Source organism: Metarhizium brunneum, chromosome 2, assembly GCF_013426205.1.
Source record: "Metarhizium brunneum chromosome 2, complete sequence".
Classification (NCBI taxonomy): domain Eukaryota; kingdom Fungi; phylum Ascomycota; class Sordariomycetes; order Hypocreales; family Clavicipitaceae; genus Metarhizium; species Metarhizium brunneum.
Window position 1 is genome coordinate 4,571,996 of NC_089423.1, and position 20,836 is coordinate 4,592,831.

Here is a 20,836-nt window from a genome sequence, read left to right on the forward strand (position 1 = left end):
ATGGATACGAAGGATTCTGTACAAAACTCTCTTTCGCATCAACTCGACTAATAATCATCAGCCATAAGGCGTTGTTTTCATTTCCCCATTTTGACCTCCGCCATGATCGGCGCACGGAAACTCCAATGACGATCCACGGTTGAGAAATTAGACATCATCAGCGCCGCCATGGCTTGACACCGGGCCCGTAGCACCGAACGCACAGACTAGCTTGGAATATTCAAAGTTGGGGAGCCGAATAATTAATTGTATGTACATACATACACAGCAAACCGTCATGGTAGGGGGATTCTCGATGGCGAGCATTGGAGAGTCAGCTAGGTAGAGACAAGCAAGAAACGCCGAACGGTCCAGAGCAACAAGTTGGCACATTTGGATACAAATGACTAAGTTACCTGCAGCTTGCATTGCGAGAAATCCATATCAGCCTGCATGTGCTTGCGCCATCCGATACTCCGTACCAAGGACTCTACAGCCACGCCACCAAGCTGGGTCTTTTCACTGGTGGGCATCACTATAACAACTTGCGCACCTAGGCATACTCCGTACATGTACACTATGCCAGGCTCACCAGTTGGCCCGGCGCTCCAGACCGAGTACTAGCACGGAGCATTCCGCCAGCCAGCCAACAACATGCTGTGTTTTCAATCTACTAGTACTAATAACTTGGTTAGTAGTATTGACTGTACTGAGGATCTGGCTGGGTGCCTGCCAGCGGCGCCCACGAGCCTGTCGTGAGGAGGTAACCCTGTTGCCGTGTTGCCATGTCGCCGCGGTGCCAGATATTACTTGAATTAAATCCTGGGGTGGTAGGGAATACTAGTGGTACACTCCGTATTCTGTGGTGCTGGGCACCTGGTGGGCGCATGGATACCACCGACATCTGGACGTCTCTGATACAGGAACCACACCACTCAGCTCTTAGCACCGTTGACCATTCAATGCCCCTGCCAGCGGCAGCCGGCCCCCCGGTCTATTCTGAGGGTTGATTCCTGCAACCAGTCAAAACAGCCGGCCAATTACGTTGCCCAACACCCAGACCCGGACACCCGAAATGGACCCAGCAGCCAAAGTTGCCAATCATCCAGGCCACTAAGCTAAAAGCATCCCCTGTTGCGCATCCACCGTCCATCCAGGACCATCCACTCACTCCATGTCCCAGTCAGTCCATGTCGACATCTGGACCTTCTCCCGCTCTACTGCTACTTCGTCGTGTCGTCCATGTCCGTCCCTCCTTTTCGCTATCACTCTCACCAGTTACCCCTGCACTGATTGTGCTCTCGCTCTTTTTTCCTTTGCTATCGTTCCCCTTGGGCCAAGATTGGGATACTCCTGGTGAATCCCTACATCAAATTGCTCTCAGCACACTCTCGTTTTGAAATCACAAAACCGGTCAAGCAGCCTCGTAACCGCCAAATTAGTACCAGCTGCTCTCGAGGCGCGCACCCTTCCTTTTTATATCCTCATTCGGCGGAACTACTACTCCTCAGTCTTTAATCTCGACGGCGGCTTCAACTCCTGTTCACCCCCGTACTCCCTATCTGCCTTCTCTTGGTGGCCACTTGCGCAGTCGAAACAGCTCCAATCGGCTTCTTCCAACTGGAACAGGGCAGGACGTTCATTTCCTCTTCTTCTCCGACCAGCTACTTCGCTCTACCCTTCACCCATCATGGGCCAAAGCCTCATCGACAGAATCCAGGCCAAACTGGAGCTCTTCCGCCTCGAGCAGCGATATACCCGTCGTCGCAATCGCCGATCTACCTTCCAGTCGAATGCAATCTACGTTGACGGCGAATACGTCTACCAAACGCCAAACACCACTGGCTCGTCCACAGATTCCAGCAACGATCATGTAGATGCACTCCACGGTGAAATGGTATCGCCCGGCAAAAATATGCCCGTCACTGCTTTCCCCCCCGAGTCCCGCCCGGAAATCTCCATGCCTGAGCGCAAAAAGTTGAGCCGATTCAGTTCCATCCCCAGCCTCGGCAGTGTTTTCGGATCCAAGGAAAGACCGCGAGTTGTCGAGCGACGCACCAGCATGATCAGATGATGTTCCAACTTGCTTCTTGTGTGTATAGTTGTTTAACATGGCCTGATGTGAGATGCGCCCTTTGCAAGGATACATCCTTGAAACCCTCGGTCCAAGGGCCCGCCACGTTGAGAGAACATGGCGGAAATCAACGAGATGGTTTCCAGGTCCGCAAGGAGGGAGGGCAAAGGAAGAGCAAAGAATATGTCTAATGGATCTCTCCCGTCGCGAGGAAATAACACGGGTGCGACTCTTTCACGAATTACCTCGTCATGCCTAGTTCAGCGTTCGTCATCAACCTCGTTATTTTTTAATTTTTTGGGGGGTGTGAAGGGGGGGGATTCATGGGTCACGGCCTCATCGGTTCTGAGGTTCCGTCTTCAGGGAGTTGGGTACATCCAAAAAGCACTGGCCATCGGGCACGTCGAGTCTCGACGGCTTCATATTGGAGCTCTTGTGCGTGGTTTTGCCGTACATGCTTGTAGAGCGTATTTTGGTTTTTTTAAAACCACGGGCTTCCACTTGTACATAGATTTGTCTGGATGAAAATGTTGACACTTTTTTTTCTTCTACATGTGCGCTCTGTTCCTTCAGAGGGCCGAAGCTGTAATCAGTCCCCTCCTCCCCGTGGACTGGAAGAATCAATTGCACAAAGGGCCAGACGTGGCACGAGGGCCACCATGTCTCTGACCCTGTCGTTTTAGACACCGGTGGCAAAGTGTCTCGTGTGAGCACCCAACTGAACGGTGCGACAGTCCTGAACCAGTTTGTTTCGAGCTGATGTCGTCCGCTGGAGAAGGGCGCCTCGTGAGACCGACGAGGTTTGAAACCGGTGGGGGGGCGTTCATGCCCTGGGGACCGAGTGCTCGTCGCCAATGCCGCTGTCAAGCTGTCATGTCTGGTGTCTGGTGAGTTTCAAGTCTCTGCATGTGGTGTCGATTGGCCCTGGAGCCATTGGCCGTTGTGGGGAACGCCGTCGCGGCGACTACGGAAATAACGTCTTGATGCTTTACCTTGTTTGGCTTGACACACACACACACACACACAAAAGGGAAGAGAAGGGTTCATTTGATGTGCTGGCAAAGAATGAAAAAAAAAATCCACGACACAGATGTCTACTTGGGTGAACTGAAATAACTTGTATAAGATGCCTGGCCGGACCCGGACCATGAAGACAGTCGCCTTCTCGCCCGACGCTGCAGGGCAAGCTATCGACTGAGACACATCACATCATGTGGCTTAAAAAAAAGCTAGACTTTGATGCGGATATATTCAAACACCTTATTCACAGACATGGCAAACATGCAACTACGCCATGTTCGTTGCCCAAGCAGGTACGCAGACCGTCCCATCCCACACTATGCCGCTCAACGCCATTCAAATATGCTAGCCCTGCATACGCAGGGTATGCAAATCACACCCTCTCCAAACTCTCTATTTATATGATGCATATGCAAAACAAAATGGCTTTTACATCCTCAAATGGCCAAACCGCCGCCATTTAGTAACTCACGAGCCCCCTTGAAGGAGCCAGATCCCGAGCACCTAGTACAGTTGTCGTTTCGTTGACGTCACCGTATACTTGCAGCTTGGCCATGGATTTCGACCTCGACTTTCGCGGCTTGATCCTGACAGTGTCATCATCTAAAAACTCCTCCTCAACATCCGTTTCGTCCTGGCCGGAGCTTGTGCCGTCAGGGTTGATTGTGAGGCGTGTCCGTCTCAATTTTTTGTCGTGTCTCAGGGGGCTCCTCATGGGGCTTCTCATGACGCAAGTCTGCTCGACGGAAATTCCCAATCGGTTTCTCAGGCGTTGAATCTTCCCAATCAACTTGGCCTGTCCTGGAAAGAATGGCAGAGCCATTTCGTAAGCTCTCAATGCCGAGGCGTCGTCACCCTTCTCCCTGTGTTGCCTGGCAGCCAGCAGAAATCGCAGACCATCAGACTTCGAGTCTACACGAGCATCTTCACTCTCGATGCGCCGCTCGAGGGCCTCTAGGCGTCTTTGCATAGCTTCGCTAACGTCATGTTGAGAAGACGCACCGCGATTTTGGCTTTGCACTGCCTTCTCGGCGGCCGTCCTCGCTGCCAAGATCTCGCCAACCTTTTTCTCGACCATGGCCTCAATTTGTGATGCAGTTACTGTGATGGATGGCTCATCAATGGACGGTCGAGCAAGCTTTCTGGGTCTCGCAATTCCGCTCTCGTGGTCCGATGGGCGCTTGTAGGCGGCGCTGAGGCGAGGCACCAAACTAACATTTACAGCAGCAGGTCGCGGCAGCGATGTTGCCATGGAGATGGTCTTGGTCGGAGACTGCCTGGCCTTGTCTGTGTAAACACTGAACGACTTGATGGGTCGAGTTACGTCTGCAGAACCTTTGGCAGCTACGTTGCCATTGTGCACGTTGTGAGCGCTCAAGGCATGAGCCAGCGGTCGAAGCGGCTGGCGCTGAACGGTATGAGAGCCCGCCGATCTGGGGAACTGCTTGAACACTACTTCGTTCTCAATCTCGCGGACTTCTATCCGCTTCGCCCGGGAACTGACGTTTAGACTGCTCAGGGTGTCAAGGTGGTAGCTGCGGAGAGGAGCCAGGTTCAAGAACATAATAGTGATGCCGTTGTTCTGACCAAGGGAGAGAATCCGGGTCATTTTGGATTCTCTATACGGAATGCGCTTGTCACCTCTTGAAATGGCATCGATACACTGGCTGAGGACAAAGAGGCTCTTGTTGATAGCCGCCGATTCGACCAGTCTCTCCTTGCCATTGTCAGTGCGGCGGTTGTCTTCTGAACCTGCCAAGTCAATGGCAGATACAGTACTCTCACGGATCATTTCGTCCGTGGTTTGGGTTACCTTGACGCGGAGGATGGCGTGACTCCGACTACTGTGCGCGTTCAGCTTTGTGGACGCGGTAACACGGTTGTTGTTAGCCTCAATGTACAGCTTCTCAAAGTCTCGGAGGTCCTCGCAGGCTCGCTCAGATAGCCCAGCTACAACGGTTCTCCCGCTGGCCTCGGCGCGAAGGGGCAGTCCGGATGGTGTTCTCTTCTCGGGCGGCTCGAGCAAGTCAAACACCTTGTCATTGTAAATCTCGTAGTACGACAGGCTGACGTTTACCGTCGTGTTGCCCTCGGAGTCCTTGGCAATCTTCTTGCCTCTTCGAAACACGCCGCTCAAAAGCCGGGGAATAACTCCTCGGTCGGCGAGCTTGAGACCGCCACGCATAGTGTGCGTCTTCCCCGTGCCAGTGACGCCGTAGGCGAATATTGTGACATCATATCCCTGGAATAGTGACTTGAGATGCGGCTGTACTGTTCAAGGCTTTAGCATTGGGGGAGGGACAGAGGTGGACGCGTCCTTCAGACGTTTGGAGAGGGGCAAGGACAGGAACTGCCGTTCCTTTTGCAACCCATACCTTCAGAAGTAAACAGCGTCTCTTGTGATGTCGACTGATCGTATACGGCATTGAACGCAAAGGAAAAGTCCTCAGCCTGGTTCTTCGGGTTGGGGATCTTGACAATGGTGTGCGGCCCGCCTGCTTCAGCACCGTCAGGACGAACAATGATGTCCTTGTCCAGCTCTGTCTCCAGCAGCGGACGTATCCTCGCAACAACACGAACGGACATGGCTGATGTTTAAGGGAAAGAAGGCATGCAAGGCAAAGCACCAGACACGACAGAAAGGACGCCAAGTGACAAAGGGAACGTCGCGATGCAACCCGAAGCACGCGACGGCGATTTACAATGAACGCTCCCGGCACTACTCCCGTACACGATACTTGTGTCCAGGGAGATGACGGGTGATGGAAACTCGCTGGCAAACCGAGTAACTACGGAGTACTAGGTCCAGCCAGGATCTTTGGTGTGGAGGTGCCAATTCATTGGCAAAGCAAAGCGAGATTGGCATGGTTGTCTGGGCAACGACAGCTCCAGCCAATAGCCGGGTCATCTCAACAGGGCTGCCCACGATGGTGGGGCCAGTGGACGGCATCGGAAAAAGCCGCCCTCCCAGCCAAGCGTGCCACCCAAGCATGTGTGAGCTGCGCATCGACGTCAACCGTCCGTTCTTGCGACCGCCACGGACGAACAAAAGTCTCCTCAAAGAGACTGCGACGCCATGATGCGAGGGTCTTCGCCGCTGGTGAGGTCGACACGTGGTCTGCGTCTTCAGCGGCCCGCGTCCTTTGTCTGCTGGCAATGCAGGAGTATTCACATTAGCACCGCACCGAGCACCGAGTCCCCAAGGGTGCCGGGCGATGCCTTCGGAGCTCCCATTGACGGCGCGCGAGATATGGCCGGTAAGCCGACTGCTCATTTTCGCACTCCTAGCTTGGCTCAGCATAGTTTGAAGCTAACATGGGACTTTTACAGATGCTCGATTCGAAGTTCTTGGATCTCCATACTCACTGCTATCCGTCACCCTTTCAGCATCGCAGAAACTTTACACGAGGCGGGGCACACTTGTTGCTGTAGCTGGAAAGCCAGATAATGTATGAATGATGAAGCGGTGTGATTATGGCATGCGATTCGGTCCAAACTTGTTGGGGAAATACTTCTAACTGCATGCTTGCCCAAGGCCCAATCGACCTTGTCACTGTTGAATCCTGTAACCCGAGCTGCTTTCGGAGTTCCGTTTGTCTACCAGCGAATTTCCGCGACGACACCCATTACCGCTCTCATCTCGACAAAATCACCGACGACTACGTTTACCGTGCTTCACCTCGATGGCACTACCGATTGGATGGTTTCGCAACGAAATGCGCTCCTCGCTTGGACAGGCCACACTTTGACACTGTCTTCCCGGATCCAGCGCAGGCTTGCGCTTGCACACTGGGGCAGTACACAGTTAACTGGGCGGGGACTGGCCGCCCTATCTGCTCCTGGACAAATCTACCAGCTTACACTGGGAGAAGGCGAAGAGTTTGTCGCCCATCCGGGCAGCGTTGTCGCTTACTCTGTTTCAAGAAACGCACCGCAGCCATTCCGTTTCAAGAGCACCAGCCTGCGTCTTCAGGTGCCCTCATTAACATCTTGGATTCCAGAGATGGAGTTTGTCAAGACGGTGCGAAACTCGGATGTCTACAAATTTCTTGCTGGGGCTTTGCACAACTTCCGAACCATGGCACGACGAACCATCTGGGGTGACCGTCTATTCCTTCAGTTCAAGGGCCCTGCCACCATCCTGATGTCAAGTCGGGGTGTGCGTGTCGCAGATGTCTTGTCTCGAGAGCAAGTCAATGAAATTGCCGATGCACCGGCGGGAGTATTACCCTCAGCTGTCGAGCTGGCGAACAAGCCGAAGCAGGGAGGGCAGGTGCTAGACAAGTCTCAAGCAGACGAGGCCGCCAGCAATCTGCAAGTTGGATCGCCGCCGAAAGACAGCAAGGTTGTATTAGAAGAGGGAAGGGAGCTGAAGGAGTTTGTGCGGTAATGAGAAGCGCTGTTGGCTGGGGAGAGCCAAAATGACACGAACAAGACACGTTTGCTCATTTGTATTCCATATTGACGGTAGAAGTGTATTAGTACTACAAGACAAGCTACTGAATATTCATAGATTTTGAGTGGACGACAGCGAGCTTTCTCCTCCCAGTTGTCATTCCGCTGGGGCCGGGTTTGGGACCGGGCGTGTCACAGGTACTCGCATCCAACGTTGCGGGTGTAAATCAAAATCAGATGTCCATATTGACATGCAGAGTACAGGCGTCTCGGCCGGCAAGGTTCGTCGTGTTTCAGTCATACATTTCTCTTTTCTATGTGGGCGTCAAACAAACCACCGGATATCTACCGCCCCTTTGCGCCGTGTATACTGTCCGCTCATCCGCATGAACAGTTGCTATACTTCCATAGTCATCACGCGCCGGCGCCCGTGGCGGGAGCTGGTGAATGCATTTCCAGCTCATGGGTGTTTGAATCGTTTCGCGGTGCCATAACGCAGCCATGCGGCCCTTGGAGGGTTTGCGCCGACAACCATGCCTTGAGTGACTCTACCGACACAGTTGCTTGCTTGCTTGTTGCCAATGCACTGCCAAGCCCGGGATGTCTGACAGTTTTGGTCGCCGCGGGCACAATAGAAACCCGGCAGTCACAATAACAACCGGCGCTCAGGTCCCCCGGATCTCTCTGGACGGGCGAGACACGGAATAGCCAATAAAGAACCACCAAATACGCATGCAGCGTCTCTTCACAACAGGTGCGTCGTGTCGGTTTCCTCGGAACCTTGTACGTTGTTGTGGGCGAGTGCACTGAGCCGCTGCCCGGATGTGTTGGCTCACCGGGATCACCGCGACAGGATCACCGCGACCGCGGAACAAAGGACAACAATAGCATTTTGTACAAGATCATGTGTGATGATCGCCGAGCGATGCTGTAGCATCTTTTTGGTGTATTGTTTGCCCAAGCAGAGTGCTGGCTGGTGGGATATAACATCGGCCAAGTGTCCTAGACTCTGCTCGCCGCCATCCTCGGCTCCTTGTCTCTTCTTCCGCCCTTCGCTTATAACCCAGCATTCATTATACAGAGGCGCCCGTATTTTCAGAGATTACCATCTTTTTATAAATAGCGATTTTCACCGTTCCTATTACACCCCGCGGGAACCATTCGCCCGATAGACACGGTGTAAGTCGGCCCAACCACCGTAACCACAACACTTGCCAGGATTCTGCTGCGCTCTTCGCATGAAGCAGCAGGTATAAACGGCCACCGCGGCGTCTTTCACTTCAGCAAGTCATCTGCGCCGTTTGCCTCGGTCAAGATGCCGTTTGCAAACCCCGAGAAGGCGGTTGACGGAACCACGTCCTCCACCGAGTCGCTGGGCTCAACGACTCTCTGCCTCAGCTCGTGCCCGTCCGACCATCAGCTTGGCGAGAAGCAACCCCAGCCGACTGCGGCACGAGCGTCCCAGAGCATACTGAAACACGGCGTCCCGAGCGCCGACCCGGAGGCAACGGCTACAGAAGCCGGCAACGACGCCGACTACCCCGACGGCGGCCTTCGCGCATGGCTCGTCGTGTTCGGCGGCTGGTGCGCCTCCTTTTGCACCTTTGGGCTGCTCAACTGCTCCGGCGTGTTTGTCGAATACTACGCCTCTGGTCCTCTGGCGCACCACGACGCCTCCGCCATCGGCTGGATCACGGCCGTCCAGGCATTCCTCATGATATCTGCCAGCACGGTTGTAAGCCTGCCCCTCCCCCCTCCCCATTCTCTCCTCCCGAGGTTTTCTAACCCTCTGGTCTTATGTTTCCCCCCCAATAGTTCGGGCGAGTCTTTGACAACTACGGGCCGAAGTGGCTCCTGGGGCCCGGCGCGGCCTTCCTCCTCTTCGGGCTGGTGATGATGTCCTGCTGCAAAGAGTACCACCAGTTCTTCCTTGCGCAGTCCGTCGCCGCGGGGCTCGGCTCCAGCGCCGTCTTCAGCGCGTCCATGCCGTGCGTGGCGTCGTGGTTTTTGAGACGCCGCTCCGCCGCGTACGGCATCATGGCCGCCGGGGGCTCCGTGGGCGGCGTCGTGCTGCCCATCACGATAGACCGCCTCATCCGGGGCTTCGGCTTCCCCTGGATGATGCGCACGCTGGCGTGTATATTCCTTCCCCTGTTGACCGTCGCCTGCTGCACCGTCAGGCCGAGGCTGCCGCCGCGCCTGCGCCCGTTCAAGCTCACGGATTGCTTCGGCGCCCTGGGGGATATCCGCCTGGCCGCCACGACGGCCGCCTTCTTCTTCTTCATGGTTGGCATGTGGCTGCCATTTAATTTTGCTCTGTTGCAGGCCCGGGCCGCCGGGGTCCCAGCGGCTCTGATTCCGTATCTGCTGCCGATTCTCAATGCTGCAAGGTACCATACCATCTCTTTCTTCTTCTATACGTGTCAATTGGGAAAGAAAGGATATTGCACGGCTTTCCCCCCCTGGAGAACCCCCCTTTGCTGACTTTGGATCTTGTTAGCATCTTTGGCCGCATCATTCCGGGGATTGCAGCCGATAAACTGGGCCGCTTCAACGTCATGATCTTTATCGGCTTCCTCTCTGCTCTCTCCTGCCTGGCCGTCTGGATACCCGTTAGAAACGCGGCCGGCATCGTCGTCTTCTTGGCTGTATTCGGCTTCTCCTCAGGCGGATTCATCTCCCTGTCTGCCACCCTCATTGCTCAGATCTCCGACATTAGCCAAATCGGCACAAATGTCGGCACGGCCTTCGCAGTCATGTCCCTTGGCGCCCTGGTGGGAAGTCCTGTCGGCGGCGCCCTCGTTGCCACAGACGACGGCAACTACCTGGGCCTGCAGCTCTTTTGTGGCCTTTCTCTTTTGGCCTCGACGTGTACCTTTGTCGTGGTAAGGTTTCTACTGGTTGGCTCCAAATTATCCGCCGTGTAAAGGTGGCATTGGAACTTTATTCCCTCTCCCATTGTTTTTTTCTCTGTCTAGTTGACTGTGTGTGAGAGTTTGGGGGCACGGGCAATGGTTGCTGTGTAGATAATTATCGCGTTGGTAAACATGATGCCGCTGTGAATGGCTTCAAGAAAGGCGCCAAAATGCAGCGGCTGAGGGGACATGACGAACGATGTCGTATTTCGCATTTACATGGTATCCCCGCGCTGAGCCTTGGAAAAAGCTGCTTTGCTGCGGCCTCCTTCAGATGAAGCGTGCCTAAAAGGACAGCCAAAATACATGACTTTTTTTGAGAGAGAGAGAGCTTCACCGAATAAGTCCCAGCTGAAGGCCTAGCACTCTATTTTGAGAATCCGTCGACGCCGGGAAATGCCCATGCACGTCTCGCGCTCGCGACTCACACACATAGTGTAAGCACGATCCAGCCATCAAGACCCTTTGACTTACCCATCTCTCACCAATTCAAAGCCCATCGACACAGCATATACATGATCCAACAATATCTCCGCGCCTCCGCATCCGCCCAGCCATGCCCGTCAACAAAACGGCCATGCTCGAAGCCCTTCACAGCGCGCTGCGAAACAGCAATTTCCACAAACGCTGTTTCCCGGACTCAGATCCAACCTCCCAGCGGCAATACGTCAACTGGATCGAGAATAACACGGCCCACCCTACGGCCCCGATTGCCGGGTGGGCACGCTGGCTCCGGCGTCTGGCTCCGGCTCCGGCTCCGGCTCCAGGCGCCAAGCCCACGGCCTTCACCGAGACCATGTTCCCGGCCGCCGGCGATGCGAAACCCGCTGCGAGCTTCTTTCAAGCCAATTTTGACGCGATGAACAAGGCCAGGGCCAATCAAACGTGTAGTTTCTGTCTATGCTCATCGTATCAGAGGTGTCTGAGAAGCGTGGCGCCGATAAGGAGCTTTCGAGATGGGGAGTTGACAAGGCAGATAGAGAAGGGTAGGCAGCTTTTGGAAATGCCACCCCGGAAACAAAGGCACTGTTTGAGGGCTTTGGATTCTATGTTGCTGAACGTCATGAGTTTCAAGGTGGCTTGGTGACAAATCACATGTTGAGTGAGGGCGGCGAGTCCACAACCACTTAGTTTCATCGACGACGCCCAGCCCGTCGAGCAATACGTATCGCCGCTCGATATTTTTCTACCTTGCCATGCGTATTGAGCCAGTCAATGAAATGTCCTTGCCATACAACTGAGCTCATGGAGCGATAATATTGTGTTGAGGTCCAGGCCGTCGAATTCAAAGAAATCTTCATACTCTGAAGCATTACTAGTTACTTAAGGAGACTAGAAGCTGTAGAAACAAACCATCATATCCACCTTGCAACGTATCGCGCCACATACTTATACACTGCTAACTCCCTCTCAGACAAAAAACCCCCTTGAATATTTATTTCGTATGAATGGTCAGTTTTTCAGCAGCTTTCTGCCAAAGTCCATTCCGCTGCCATGTCCACTCTGACAATGCCGGCGGATCCATACCTATCTCAAAGGCCTCGTTACGGGCAGCAATCTGCTGGTCCAGCAGTGCTTGTCGAGCCGAAGCACCGCGGTTACCCAGCAACTTCATACGGTCAATAGCATCGATAGCGAGGCTGAAACGATCAGTCTGATTGCGAATAGCCAATTCTAGTGGTGTGTCGATGTTGCCTTTCTCACGGTATCCTCGGACGTGCAGATTCTTGCTGCCGGGTCGCTTGTAGGTGAGACGGTGCACCATCCAGGGGTAGCTGTGGAAGTTGAAGATGATGGGGGTGTTTTCAGTAAAGATGCTGATCCATTCTTTGTCTGTGAGACCATGCGGGTGATCAGTCGGGTGGATTAGCTTGAATAAGTCGACACAGTTGACGACGCGGATTTTGAGATCGGGAAAGTAGTTGAGCAGAAGATCGACAGCGGCAATGGACTCTTGAGTGCTAATGTCGCCACAGGAAGCCATTATCAGATCGGGCTCACAACCTGAGTCAGTACTAAACTTTGTCCAGATGCCAATTCCTTTAGTGCAGTGCTGAATGGCATTCTCCATGTCTAGGTATTGCAGGTGATCTTGCTTGTCGGCAACAATAACGTTGACATAGTTATTCGATCGGAAACAGTGATCCATGACTACGCCTGATTAGTAATGCCATCTTCTTCTAGTTCCAAGTTTTCCCCCTCCTCTCTAGGAACCACATTGGCCAAAAGCATGGGTTGAGACTCACCAGACAAGAGACAGTTGCCATCAGGAGGCAGGTAGATGCGAACAACCTCGGGGCTTTTATTGGCAATAACGTCGAGGAAACCTGGGTCCTGATGGGTGAAGCCATTGTGATCCTGTCTCCAAACAAGAGCGGTCAGAAGGATATTGAGCGAAGCAACCTTGGCTCGCCATTCCACCTCCAGACACTTTTCAATCCACTTGCAGTGCTGTAATGTTGTTAGCACTATCGTCATCATAGGCATCGTTGCATGGCCGACATACCTGATTGACCATGGAGTCAATGACATGAATAAACGGCTCGTAGCTGTTCAAAAGACCATGGCGACCACTCAAAATATACCCTTCGAGCCACCCTTCGCAAGTATGTTCGGAGAGCATCTCCATGACACGCCCAGCCATGGCAAGGTTGCCACCATTGGCATCTTCCTCGAAGTACTCACCCATCCAAACCTTCTTACCCGCCTCGTAAACTCGAGCCAACTTATTCGATTCCGTTTCGTCTGGACCAAATAGTCTAAAGTTGTGCATGTTCAGTGCCATGATGTCTCTCAGGAAGCCGGCCATATTTGTCATGCTACCGTTCATTGTGGCGCCAGGTTGATCAACCTTGATGGCATAATCTCTGAAGTCAGGCATCTTGAGAGGCTTCTTAATAAGACCTCCGTTAGTCACCAAGTTGGCACTCATGCGGCGATGTCCCTCGGGGCACAGAGCTCGCAAGGCAGCGACTGGTGCACCTTCCTTGTTGAAGAGTCTGTCCGGCTCGTAGCTACGCATCCAATTTTCGAGAACCTTGAGATGCTCAGAGTTTGTGTTGACATCGGTAATGGGGACTTGGTGCGCTCTCCAGAATCCTCCAAGATAGTTGTTATCGACCTTTCGGGGCGCGGTCCATCCCTTGGGCGTTCGCAAGACAATCATTGGCCATCTGGGACGGAAAGCTTTCCCGCTCTCTCGGGCTTCTTTTTGGTAGTCTTTGATCAGGCGGACGCAGTGTTCGAGAGTTGCGGCCATGGCCTGGTGCATGCTGTCCAATTCGTCGCCCTCAACAAAGAAGGGCTCCCAGCCGTAGCCAATGAACAGATTCTTGAGCTCATCGTGGGAAATACGGGCAAGGACGGTGGGATTGTTGATTTTGTACCCGTTAAGATGCAAGACTGGCAAAACAGCTCCATCTGTTATGGGATTTAGAAACTTGGTCGAGTGCCATGAAGTTGCCAGAGGACCAGTCTCGGCTTCACCATCGCCAACCATGGTCAAGGCAATCAGGTCTGGGTGGTCAAAAACTGAGCCAAACGCATGGGAAATGGAATAGCCCAATTCACCACCTTCATGAATGGAGCCAGGAGTTTCAGGGGTGGCGTGAGAGCCAATGCCACCAGGGAATGAAAAGTACTTGAAGAACTTCTGGAGGCCTGCAGCATCCAAGGATTTCTCCGGGTAGACTTCTGAGTAGACGCCCTCCAAGTAGGACTGTGAGAGCACAGCAGGCGCGCCATGGCCAGGGCCAGATACGAAATAGGCATTCAGGTCGTACTTTTTGATTAGACGATTGAAGTGCATATAGGTGAAAATCTGACCGGGAGCAGAACCAAAGTGGCCAAGAAGACGCTGCTTCAAGTGTGCCTTGCTGAGAGGCTCGCGAAGCAGCGGGTTATCTCGGAGGTAAATCATACCCAAAGACAAGTAGCAGCTGGCCTTGAAGTAGTCGTTGTACAGAGCAATATCGGAGGAGCTTAGCGGATTGCCCTTGACAGTTGAACGAGCTGGACCAAAGGCCCGGATGGATTGTTCGTCAGCCATTGCGAATGGCGGGTGTTGGATGTTGAATAGCTCCTCCGGCGCTGGTGACAGGGTCGGTTGAAGCTCAGAAAGGGCGAGACGGAGAGACGGTTTCGCAGTGTGAGCAATGTCAGCAAGCTTCCCGAGGAAAGGTAATCAAATTGGCATGAACAGGCCAATTGGATGATGAAGTAAGAATAGGAAGCAAAGAAGTTGGCATTCGGGGACCCGGCACGCCCATGGCGACAGTTTTGAAGGGTAGCATGACGATTACATGACTATTGTAGGTCCAGAGTCCAGACGCAAGGTCCTCTGGCCGGGCCGTTTACATCGGCGATCCGCAAACAGAGTGGGCGGCATGGTGCGAAGGTTGTCCCACGGTGGCTCAGTGATGGAATCGGAAAGGAAGTTGGCAGCAGCTAATTCGACGGCGAAGCTGCTGGCTGTACGGCGTCGGTGGTGGTTCGTGGCCCAATGGGCAGATGCGGAACCACCGGATGATGGAGGACTGGGAGAAGTATTGAATGCGATGGCCACTGGTGGCGTCACACGGAAGGAAGGACCACTGGACGAGTTGGAGGTGGCAGGTGCTGGTCCAGAGACTTGGCGAGACATGACATTGGGAACATTGGAACTCGTTAAATTCAAAGGCCACAAAGTACGGCGGTGCGCAGAGCTTTTGTATATTCCCTGCTACCTCAAATATTGCGGCATTCAAGGAAAGGAGGTCAATTGCATCTTGATCTCGATGGTGCTTGCAGGTCAAGATGCAACATCAATTGATAACGATGGGCCCAATCTAAATTGATAGCAGTTGCCCTTGGGCAGGTACCGGACAGTGGGCGTACTGAATTACATAGCTCCGTACATGTAAGGAGTACTGTGCTCGAGCTTGCTGAGCTACCAGACAGCAGCAGCCACATGCAACATAGCAAGGGCAGCTCGTGAAGCTTCGAGAGGCAAAATCAAGTGGCATTTCGCGTCAACAGGGATCTCCCATGTCGAAGCACTCGCAGACTTCACAAGACCGGTCTCTCTCAGTCGGCATTGCCAGCGAATCGCATCAAAAATCGATAGCATCTGTGCATCAAAATCTCCTGAGCTTTTCAATGCTACACTACGGGATGCCTGCTCCATCACTCGATCCCTCTTTCTGGATCACGCACTAGCGTCATATCTGCCAACCTGCCCACTTAGCATTTGCCTGGCAGCTGTCATCGCATGAGGTCTGCATCAATTGATGCGTCATCCAGTTGTAACGTGCAGCTGAGTAGCGCTGAGCTGTCACAACTGGCCACCCAGCCGGTACGTACCAGTTTCTGTCAACCCACCAGTTGACATGCAGCTTCCATTGACATGTGCAGTCAATCTGAAGTTGCCCCTCCAATCACTACAATATCACCTGACGTCAATTGCGAGGTTCCCCGCCGCCAGCGATGAAAAGATTGAATCCAAATGCCGCTTTTGCCCATCGTTCGATGCCGCATCCAGTCCGTCATAGCAACAACATGTGAACTTGACGTACCTTATTCAACAGCAATCAATTACTGAAAACCCCTTGTTCCTTTTACCAAGCCAAGGAAAAGAAGAAAGACGGAGAAAGAAAGAGACAATGGAGCATCGACCAGAGACGCCCGCGCCTGTGCCGTCAGCTCCTCTAGATCCAGAACCGGTGCCAACCAATCCCGGTGGCGATGGTCCAGTTGACTATTGAGTCTTTGACCATCGATCCCCGCCGCGGGGAGGACAACCATGTCCGCAAAAACCCATAGAGAATGATTTGGGTAGATACCAGCAACGTATCCAGGGACTCAAGACGATGAAGCAGATATGCGCGAGATGAGAGCTCAAATGTTGAAGATCAACACTATGGCTGCAACGGTAAAAAAAAAAAAGTGCAACGTCGTTCAAAGATGACTATGATGATATCGAGAACGTCGGAAGTGGCCGGGTTTTATGTACACGCGTTTGATGACTGGATGACGAATATTTGTTATTATTACTAGATTGTACGATAGCCTTTGAAAGCGGAATACAATCAATTCCAAGCCGCGGAAATTGGCACTACTTGATGCTCTTGAATCTAGTATGCCACCAAGTCTGCCGCCTTTTGTCGATGCCGGTTCCCTTTCAACTCGCCCCACTTGAACCGTTAGTTTACATCATCTCACATTCTCAAATACCTCCATCCGCTGCACGACGTTGCGGCTGCCAGAGTGAGTTTGTTTACTTGGCTGAATGCGAATGTGAAAGAATTTACAGCTTACAATTCATCACACAAGTTCTGCTTCGAGGGCCGCGGCGAACACTCCCTCCGCCAGCATCAAACACCAAACCGACAGATCCAACATCCGGAAAACTCGGCAGCATGGACGGTCCGTCCAGCTCTCTGCCTCCGGAGGCCATCGAATTGGCCGGGCGCATGTATGACGCAGCAAGGGCCGGTGATCTGGCCACTTTTCAACAAGCCCTCCCTGCTGGTCTGCCGGCGAACCTGACCAACGAGAAAGGCGACACGCTGGTTTGTACAGAACCACAGCCATAGTTGACCAGGAAAGCCACCTCTAACCTGCGGAATTCGTAACCAGCTCATGCTTGCGGCCTATTACGGCCACGCAGAATTAGTCACGCTCCTTATCCAGCACGGCGCGGACCCAAACCGCCTCAATGATAAGAACCAGAGTCCTCTGGCGGGAGCTGTGTTTAAGAAAGAAGATGCCGTCATCGAGGCAAGTTGTTACATCTGTTCCGAAACTGAGGCAATGACTTATGCAGTTTTCGGCAGGCACTGTTAGAGGGAGGCGCAGATCCAGAACATGGAAATCCAAACGCTATGCAATGCGTGGCCATGTTTAAGCAGGAGGAGGCTTGGAAGGCCAAATTCGATGCGGCACCTGGGCGAGGAAAGGCGAAAGAGCCGGCGCAAGGTCCATCGTTGTAATGGTGTTGAATATATGAGACCAAAACCCCCAGAGGCTTCAGTCGAGGGCCCAGTGTGTTTCTCTGCCGCCTTCTTACGGACATCTCGCCTCGGCCGTCTCAATAGGCATGCTGTGGCGCTCCTTAGAATATCAACTTGAGGCTGATTTATTGTCTGGATTTGAGTGACGTGAGGGTTCCCATTTCAGGGATTCCTTGGCCTGTCAGTATGTCTTTGGTTGCCCCAGCTGCTGTTGAGGGTTGGCGCTGTTATCAGGTTCGGGTTCGCTCCCCCTGAGTGCATTGTTTCCTATGGGCGTTGTTGACTGAGACATCGCGTCATCCACAGGTTCGGGTTGACTCCAAGTAGGATTTGGGTCTATCGTCTTTACAATGTGCCCCCAATGTCCTTGAAGGTGGTCACAACACCGTATTCTGGACTATATTAGTATTGGTGTCCCAGGAGCGGTTGTGAGATAATCTTAGTTGGCCCTAGGGTAATTTAACTACAGCCAAGGAGGGAATTATATCTCAATATGGAATGAGGTGAGGCCGAGCGACGGGCATCTTGATTTACTATGTTTCTTGTCCTTTGCTTTAATTATCAATCATCTCAATCCGCTCAGTACATCGAATGTTCGAGGCTGCGGCTCGATATTCAGTGACTTGAATTAATAATGATCAAAACCCGTTCCGCACATATGAGATACGTTGAGTGGCTTTGTGTCCTTGGCATAAGCTGCAAATCTTGTGCACACGAGGATCGCATTTCCATGTTTAATCCGTCCTACACTTCAACTAGAGAGCCGATCCAACGGAACTACATTCATCCCCAAGGCCCTCTTGAGACTCGGGAAAACACAGGCCGCCCAATAGATTCCTAACGAGGAGGACGAGGAGGTAACTAGACTTGGCCCTAGACTTGGCCTATTAAACACGGCTAGCTCACTCATCTGATGGCTACTATGTCTTGGATGATATGCATTCTACACTGACGCTCGTAGAATGCAGAATCAGAATGTAGAATCATCATGCAGGACAAACGTGCTTCGAGCTCTCAATCAAAACCTCAATGGGCCTGGTAAGCTATTCTACGTACAGTGCGTGTTGTACAGTGTTCCCCGCACCGTCCGACAACACCACGCAGAGACAACAATTTTTTTGGCTGGAGCTCCCAAGGCAGGCAGGCATTCTGTGCATCCACATCCCACTGACAACCGTCATCGCACTTCGTGGGACTCGACCAGCACGAAAACCGCGCGCAGAATTCGCTGTCGAGCTCCAAGGCGACCGGCAATCTCACGACCACCGCCAATATGTCGTTTGGAGGCCAAACTCCCACCATCATCGTCCTCAAGGAAGGTGAGAGCTGCCCCACCGCCATCACCACCCCTCGTCGCTTCCGAGTCTCGTCTCGCCGCCGGGAGGCTTCACGTGCCTACCGTACCGTCTTGAGAACTCCCTTCGGCTAATTGCACTCTTCCGGGAATAGGCACCGATACCTCCCAGGGCAAGGGCCAAATTGTATCCAACATCAATGCCTGTCTCGCTGTTCAGGCCACCATCAAATCGACCCTAGGCCCTTACGGCGGGGACCTGTTGATGGTTGATGAGAATGGCAAGCAGACCATCACCAACGACGGCGCCACCGTCATGAAGGTTCGACGCTACTCCAAAACTCTTGACACACCTCGTTATATACGACATGCGGCTTGGCATAAAAAGCCCATATGCTAACTTGTCCGCAAAGCTCCTCGATATTGTCCACCCCGCTGCCCGGATCCTCGTCGACATCGCTCGATCACAAGACGCTGAAGTTGGCGACGGCACAACCTCCGTCGTTGTTCTTGCGGGCGAGATCTTGAAGGAGGTCAAAGACCATGTCGAGCAGGGTGTCAGCTCTCAGATCATCATCAAGGGTTTGAGAAGAGCATCACAGTTGGCTGTTAATAAGATCAAGGAGATCGCTATTAGCACCAACGAGGGTAATCGTCGCGACACGCTGAAAAAGTTGGCCGCTACCGCCATGACCAGCAAGTTGATCAAGCAAAACACAGGGTTCTTCACGGAGAGTAAGATGACTGACACTTTGTCGACCCTTAAACCAAGATGGCAGCTGCTAACCCGGTGTTCACAATGCAGTGGTTGTCGATGCCGTATTGTCCCTCGACCAAGACGATCTCAACGAGAAGTTGATTGGAATCAAGAAAATCCCCGGCGGCTCCCTGACCGACTCGCGATTCGTCAACGGTGTGGCTTTCAAGAAGACCTTCTCGTACGCCGGTTTCGAGCAACAACCCAAATCGTTCAAGAAGCCTAAGATTGTATGCTTGAACGTGGAGTTGGAACTCAAGGCCGAGAAGGACAACGCCGAGGTTCGTGTGGAGCAGGTGTCAGAGTATCAAGCCATTGTCGACGCTGAGTGGCAGATTATCTACAAGAAGCTGGAGGCTATCTACAAGACTGGTGCCAAAGTTGTTCTGAGCAAGCTGCCCATTGGCGATTTGGCCACTCAATATTTTGCCGACAGAGACATCTTCTGCGCCGGCCGTGTCTCTTCAGAGGATATGGAGCGTGTGGTCCAGGCTACCGGCGCTGTTATCCAGTCAACGTGCTCTGACATCCTGCCCGAGCACCTGGGCACATGTGGTAGCTTCGAGGAGCGCCAGATCGGCGGCGAGCGATTCAACTTCTTCGAGGAGTGCCCTGAAGCCAAGACCTGCACCCTGGTGCTGCGTGGAGGTGCAGAGCAGTTTATTGCCGAGGTTGAGCGATCCCTGCACGACGCCATCATGATTGTCAAGAGAGCCATCAAGAACCACATGGTTGTTGGGGGTGGTGGTGCTGTCGAAATGGAAATCTCAGCCTACCTACACCGTTTTGCTGACAAGAACATTTCCCACAAGCAACAAGCCATCATCAAATCATTCGCCAAGGCCCTCGAGATCATCCCGCGACAGCTATGCGATAATGCCGGATTCGACGCCACCGATATCCTCAACAAGCTGCGCGTGGAGCACCGCAAGGGCAGCACCTGGGCAGGAGTGGACTTCAAGAATGAAGGTGTAGCCGACATGATGGAGCGGTTTGTCTGGGAACCGGCCCTTGTCAAGATCAACGCTCTGCAGGCCGCTACTGAAGCCAGTTGCTTGATCCTGGGAGTAGACGAAACCATTCGAAACGAGGAAAGTGCGAAGCCCCAAGCCCCCGGCCAGCTGCCGCCGGGCGCTGCTCAGCGGGCAGTCCGTGGTCGTGGCCGTGGAATGCCCCGTCGATGAGCATGGTGAAAACGGGGGCGCAAAACAAAATGAGAGAAGTTGTAGGACACGGATAGATGTGGGTTGCAGAAAATGAAAAAAAAGGGTATATAGGGAAATGAAACTATGGGGCGTTGAGGGTCTGTATGATACCTAGAAGACGACTTCTATACTAGACCTGTTGTCCTCGTCACCTGTCTAACTTGACGCGCTTATGTGTGTCTCTTGGATGCGTATTCTCCGCAATGCT

The 20,836-nt window shown here is 53.1% G+C and overlaps 8 protein-coding genes across 8 annotated transcripts; 6 read left to right on the plus strand and 2 right to left on the minus strand.

Moving 5' to 3' along the window:
- Positions 1–1,669: 1,669 nt before the first annotated feature.
- On the plus strand, positions 1,670–2,053 carry G6M90_00g043330 (uncharacterized protein; the record flags this gene model as incomplete). The annotated part of the gene is made up of 1 exon (XM_014692182.1): positions 1,670–2,053. One exon carries the CDS (start codon positions 1,670–1,672, stop codon positions 2,051–2,053), a length of 384 nt encoding a protein of 127 aa, XP_014547668.1.
- A 1,480-nt stretch (positions 2,054–3,533) lies between these two features.
- kif22 (Kinesin-like protein KIF22) lies at positions 3,534–5,659 on the minus strand (the record flags this gene model as incomplete). The annotated part of the gene is made up of 2 exons (XM_014692183.1): positions 3,534–5,344; positions 5,449–5,659. The coding sequence occupies 2 exons, from the start codon at positions 5,657–5,659 to the stop codon at positions 3,534–3,536; spliced, it is 2,022 nt and encodes a 673-aa protein (XP_014547669.1).
- A 490-nt stretch (positions 5,660–6,149) lies between these two features.
- On the plus strand, positions 6,150–7,463 carry AIM24 (Altered inheritance of mitochondria protein 24; the record flags this gene model as incomplete). Its single annotated transcript, XM_014692184.1, has 3 exons — positions 6,150–6,330; positions 6,404–6,522; positions 6,609–7,463. 3 exons carry the CDS (start codon positions 6,150–6,152, stop codon positions 7,461–7,463), a joined length of 1,155 nt encoding a protein of 384 aa, XP_014547670.1.
- A 1,320-nt stretch (positions 7,464–8,783) lies between these two features.
- On the plus strand, positions 8,784–10,395 carry asaE_3 (MFS transporter asaE; the record flags this gene model as incomplete). Its single annotated transcript, XM_014692185.1, has 3 exons — positions 8,784–9,203; positions 9,284–9,858; positions 9,969–10,395. The coding sequence occupies 3 exons, from the start codon at positions 8,784–8,786 to the stop codon at positions 10,393–10,395; spliced, it is 1,422 nt and encodes a 473-aa protein (XP_014547671.1).
- Positions 10,396–10,939: 544 nt separating this feature from the next.
- On the plus strand, positions 10,940–11,373 carry G6M90_00g043370 (uncharacterized protein; the record flags this gene model as incomplete). Its single annotated transcript, XM_066130322.1, has 2 exons — positions 10,940–11,212; positions 11,275–11,373. 2 exons carry the CDS (start codon positions 10,940–10,942, stop codon positions 11,371–11,373), a joined length of 372 nt encoding a protein of 123 aa, XP_065986214.1.
- A 445-nt stretch (positions 11,374–11,818) lies between these two features.
- On the minus strand, positions 11,819–14,431 carry G6M90_00g043380 (uncharacterized protein; the record flags this gene model as incomplete). Its single annotated transcript, XM_014692187.1, has 3 exons — positions 11,819–12,534; positions 12,630–12,834; positions 12,890–14,431. 3 exons carry the CDS (start codon positions 14,429–14,431, stop codon positions 11,819–11,821), a joined length of 2,463 nt encoding a protein of 820 aa, XP_014547673.1.
- A 2,347-nt stretch (positions 14,432–16,778) lies between these two features.
- On the plus strand, positions 16,779–17,351 carry G6M90_00g043390 (uncharacterized protein; the record flags this gene model as incomplete). Its single annotated transcript, XM_066130323.1, has 3 exons — positions 16,779–16,931; positions 16,999–17,139; positions 17,196–17,351. 3 exons carry the CDS (start codon positions 16,779–16,781, stop codon positions 17,349–17,351), a joined length of 450 nt encoding a protein of 149 aa, XP_065986296.1.
- A 1,294-nt stretch (positions 17,352–18,645) lies between these two features.
- G6M90_00g043400 (uncharacterized protein) lies at positions 18,646–20,607 on the plus strand (the record flags this gene model as incomplete). Its single annotated transcript, XM_014692189.1, has 4 exons — positions 18,646–18,691; positions 18,822–18,988; positions 19,080–19,401; positions 19,472–20,607. The coding sequence occupies 4 exons, from the start codon at positions 18,646–18,648 to the stop codon at positions 20,605–20,607; spliced, it is 1,671 nt and encodes a 556-aa protein (XP_014547675.1).
- Between the last annotated feature and the right edge of the window lie 229 nt (positions 20,608–20,836).